A 5,325-nucleotide genomic window follows, 5' to 3' on the forward strand; every position below is an offset into this window, starting at 1 on the left:
CAAAGACCTGAGATAGGCAGATGTTGTTGTTTAATAAAGGTATCAGTCGCAGGATGTAAGCTGTTCCAAGGAAAGCTGCCTTTTGCTTGACTGATGGTGATTTTATCAATGTCGATGGTGTTCAAGTGGTGCCTTAGCTGTTTTGGGATTGCACCCAGTAGTAATAGTGCCTATTACTATTGGTACTACTTTGCTTTCTTCTGCCACAGTTGTTCTATTTCTATTTGCAGGTCTTTATATTTTGTGATTTTTCTCCAGTTCTTTCTCTTCTATTCTGCTATCTCATTATTATTATTATTATTATTATTATTATTATTATTATTATTATGGTTATTGTTATTATTGTTATTATTGTTATTATTGTTATTATTGTTATTATTGTTATTATTACTATAATTATTGTACTTAGCCCAGATGTATTTTCCATTTTAAAAAGTTATAGAATTCCATTATGATCTTTTCAGACTTTTCATTCTGCAAAGTAGCTTTCAGGCACATTATTCATAAACCCTTTTCTGTTTCCTAAGTTAGCATTTGTGAATGTTCTAATTTTGTTGTTGCTTTTACAGTAAAAGAAAGAATACACAAATCATTTAAAAACATTGTTCCAAAGTCGTAATTTGTTTCCAATAGACTTCTTCTTGGAGATGACAGAATTATGTAAATAAAAATGAGTTTTCTCCCCATTTTTACGCACTCATTAAAGTCAGTGAAATATGCTAATCAACACACTAACTACTCTTGGAATGCATGTTATTGGTTACCAGGTAATACACTCCTATAATGTTTAACTTCTTCCTCAGCTATTATTCTTTATTAGGCATTCAGGAGGTGTCAAAGCAAATCTGTAATCTATCTACCAGGAAAGGGTGGTTTTCAGAAGAATCCCCAACAAAGATCTCGACAGAATAGCTAGGGTAGACATTGAAATGGAAAGCATGACATTTCAGCTGTTGGGCTTTTCCTTAAGTCTTCTCGGCTTAGGTGGAACAATCACTGCAACCATCCTACCCCACTGGTGGAACAGCGCTCATGTGGGAACCAATATCATCACAGCCGTGGCATACGTGAAGGGTCTCTGGATGGAATGTGTTTGGCACAGCACTGGGATCTCCCAGTGTCAGCTCCACCGCTCACTGCTTGCTTTGCCTCGTGACCTTCAAGCAGCCCGGGCCATGATGGTGATATCTTGCATTCTTTCAACTCTGGCATGTGTGATTGCTGTTATTGGCATGAAATGCACCCAATGCGCCAAAGGGTCCCCTGCCAAAAACATCTTTGCTGTTCTGGGTGGCATCCTTTTCATACTGGCTGGAATTGTGTGTCTCATCCCTGTTTCTTGGACAACCAATGAAGTGGTGACTGATTTCTACAACCCAACGTTGCCCAATGGGATGAAATATGAGATTGGGCATGCCCTTTACCTTGGCTTTGTGTGTGCTTCACTGAGTATAATTGGTGGGACAATCTTGTGTGCTTCATGTCAGCAGGTGGAGAATGACATAGACTACCAACAACAACCAAGAAGTACAAGATTAGCTCCATCCTACAGACCACCAATGGCTTACAAGTCAAATCACAGTCCTTCACTTACATCTGCTTCATACAATGGTTACAGGTTGAATGATTATATATAAATTCTCTGGGACTTCTCTTATTTGTATGTTGCTGTCAGCATTTCTCTAAATATGACTCTCTATATATGTACACAAATTATGTATTACATCTATGATGTTTGTGGTGTTATCAATGTACTGTAATTTCCACACACTGTTTACTACTATTCTGCCTTTCATATAATTAATGAAATGTTTAGAAAGGATGCTTTGAAACTTGAAATTAGAATAAGTAGTCTTTTACTGGAAAATGACTGCAAATATTTACAAAACATAGTTTGTGATTTCAGAAACAGGCTGCTGAGCACAGGAGTTCCAGCCTGCTATGAAGGCACAGTTAGTGCAATAAGACCTAGATGTGGAGTCCTTGGTGCTTTCTTGGCTTGGTTGTTTGCTTGCAGATGTTTCATTACCTGACTAGGTAACATCATCAGTGATGCTGATGTTACCTAGGCACTGATGATGTTAGCTAGTCGGGTAATGAAATGTCTGCAAGCAAACAACCAAGCTTAGAGAGCACTGAGGGCTCCACAGTTCAACCCTGAGCTACATATAGTCTCTTCTGTTAGACCCAGATCTGTTGTTGTTTTAGCAGTGATCATTCAGAGAAGTCTCATGCTAAATATTTTGATCATGTAAATAGAAAATCTTGAACTTGGAGTTCATTGTATACTTACAGGATAGTTTTATATATAGATATTTCTGATTCTAAGACATGTAGGCAAATAAAACAAAGCTGTGTAATAGCTCTATTCTTTGTATTAGATTCCTACAAGTCATGCAATATAAGGCAGGAAATTTGGATGTGAGAGTGATTGGGCTGAGACATCTGTCACTCCATTGATCACCAGGGTTGAATTTAAAAGTGTTATGAACTCGTAAATCAGAAGTTGACTATTTCACATTATTCTTTAAGCGTTTTGAAGAACATGTGCCCCTTCTACATATAATTAACAATGTGTATTGGTTGGTATTTGGGTGGGTGTCAGCCCTTTGCAATGGGAGACTACTAGGAAATCTCAGGCTATACTGGGAAGTTGAAAAGCAGCCCAGAGGAATGCAGTAGCAAACCACTTCTATATGATTGCCAAGAAGTCACTAGGACTTGAGCATGAATCAAGATGATGGGAAGAAGGAGGTGAGGAGGAGGAGGAGAGGAAGAAGATAGGGTGACTTGATCGGAAAATAATCTGTTTGTTTAAATTCAGTTCAACAATGCAGACACGCTTAATATAGCATTAAGAAAGAATGATGATGAGTTAACTGAAATGCCATAAAGCCGAATTGTAGCATAATACAAAAAGATAATGGTGGAACCCAGTATCAGATGGTAGAATGATATGATTCATACTTTAAGAGTACTTTGAGATATAAAGTGGCTTTTTGGGGTGTGTAGGTATGGAACATTTCTTTTAGAAACTATAGCTGAAGATGTAAGATTTAGCTATCACCTGTTTACAGTGATTAGAAATATTCTAATTTTTAAAAATATGACTCCAGCACTCTTTTCTCATGTAATATCTGAAAATAAGACTTTTTGTGAATTAATAGGAAATACTGTGGAATGCCTTAGAGAATTTATGCTGAGTCAAATGTTAAGGCATATAATGATGCCTAGAAGAAAATAAGGCAGTGGCAATACATGAAGATCACCCATTTCTGGCATAGCTTGTCTAAATTTACAATTACTTGCATTCAGGAGTATAAGGTTAGGCTCCTTCCTATAGTTGACCATAAGGAACTAACTAATCATGATTTTGGTCAGAAATGTTGATATCCCCAACCTCTCTCTTCAAAGATAAACCTTTTTCCCTTCACTTTTGTCTGTAGTGGCTGCACATGATAATCTATAGTAGTACTATATTTGATTAGCATGTTTGGTTAGCACATGTTATTTAAGCTGACTGTAATTGATTGATTGATTGATTGATTGATTGATTGATTGATTTTGTATGCTGTCCAGTTTCAAAGGCTTGTTATAAAATAATGCCCACAAAGAAAAAAAAGGAACCTCAAATATACATCAAATATCAAAATCAAAAATGTAAAAAAACCCCAGAAATTACAAAAAACATGTGCTTGCAAAACCCATCTTCTATCACTGCATATCTTCCTCTCAGGCAAGCAAAAACAGTTATGCCTTGATAGCTTTTCCAAAGCCCAGGAGGGATGGAGCTGATTCACTCTTGGCAGGGAAGGAGTTCCAAAGTCTGGGGGCTGCTATCAAATGAGCCTGCTTCTGAGGCTCTGTCACATAACATAATGGGACTTGAAGGGAGTTGTCCCTGTTAGATCTGGTTGGCTGAGGAGATGAATATGGAAGGAGGTAATCCTTTAGTTAACCAGGCTCAGAGTCCTACAAGACCTTAAAGGTGACAATCAGCACCTTGAATCACACATGGAAACCAAATGGCAATCAGTGTAACTCATGAAGCACTGGGGTCTCCCAGACATGCCAGAATACAGTTGTAGCTTCCAAATTTTATTCAAGGCAGCCTCGTGTACACTGCATTACAATAATCCAAATAGCTAGGCCAGGAGTTACTGTGAGCAGGACCTCCTAATCTAGGAGTAGTCACACTATGCAAAAGCCTTCCTAGCCACAGCTATCACCTGCTCATCTAGCAGGAGCTGTGGGTCTAGGAATAGCTCCAAGTTATGAACCATTTCTGAAAGTTGGAGTATTACTCTCCACAAAGTCAAAGATGGTATTTCACCAGACTTATAAGGCCCACAAACCAAAGCCACTCTGTTGTGGAGGGTTTCAATCTAACTGTGTTTCTTTCTCTTCAGACCCTGACAGCTTCCAGGCATTGGGTCGCTGTTTCTACCACATTACCTGTTACCTGATATCATTAGCAGATTGATGATACCAAACCCCCTGCTAAATGGTGGCATCCCCTAGAAGCTTCATGTAGATGTTAAAGAGAAGTAGAGAGACTACTGAGGTACTCCACAAAGTAAAGGTCTTTGGGTGAATCTTTCGTCCCTCCCCTGACAGGAACCCTCCTTCAGGAAGAACAGCCTCTGCAAGACAGTGCCCCCCCCCCAATTCAACACAGACAGTCGAGAAAGACACCATTGTTGAAGATATCAAAAGTCATTGAGAGGTCACAGAGGAGCAGATGGGTTCTACTCCCAATCCCAGTTTTTCTACGGTCATCCACAAGAGTGACAAATGTAGTTTCCGTGTCGTACCTTGGCCTGAAATATACAACATGGATCCAAATAAACTGCTTTCCCTAAGACCCTCTGAGTTATACCACTTTCTCTATAACCATTCTTTGAAAGAAAAGGTTGGAGACCATTATCCTTTCCTGCCCTCCTGAATGCTGCCACAAAATTCAGAAGTTCTGCACTTATCTCATTTTGTTTCTTCTTATCCCTTGATTATTTTTATGTAAGAAACAAAATTAGTTAACATAGTTAAGTTATGCTTATTATAGTTTATTTTCAAAATTAGAGACATGGCTTTCTGTTTAGAGCTACCTTTTCCAGCCTGGTCCATTCAGATGTGTTCATTCAGAAGACTACAAGAAGTCTTAGCCAGCTGGTTTTGCTAATATCTTGGGGAGGGACGTTAAATTGGAAAGGGATGGTTTATAGCAAGATTATTGCAGTCCATTGCCTATGATAAAGCTGTATTTGTGGATGCATTTATATAACTATATAATATTAAACAGGCTGTTATTATTGTTTTCATATTGGT

At 38.3% G+C, this 5,325-nt stretch overlaps 1 protein-coding gene across 1 annotated transcript; it reads left to right on the top strand.

Annotated features, from left to right (window-relative positions):
• Positions 1-929: 929 nt before the first annotated feature.
• CLDN14 (claudin 14) lies at positions 930-1,637 on the top strand. Its single transcript, XM_063304413.1, has one exon. It carries the CDS (start codon positions 930-932, stop codon positions 1,635-1,637), a length of 708 nt encoding a protein of 235 aa, XP_063160483.1.
• Positions 1,638-5,325: the final 3,688 nt, after the last annotated feature.

The sequence above is a fragment of the Candoia aspera genome, chromosome 5 (genome assembly GCF_035149785.1).
Source record: "Candoia aspera isolate rCanAsp1 chromosome 5, rCanAsp1.hap2, whole genome shotgun sequence".
NCBI lineage: Eukaryota > Metazoa > Chordata > Lepidosauria > Squamata > Boidae > Candoia > Candoia aspera.

Bases quoted from the DNA above. Each gene is read 5' to 3' on its own strand.
- CLDN14 (XM_063304413.1), top strand. From the start codon at position 930: ATGGAAAGCATGACATTTCAGCTGTTGGGCTTTTCCTTAAGTCTTCTC.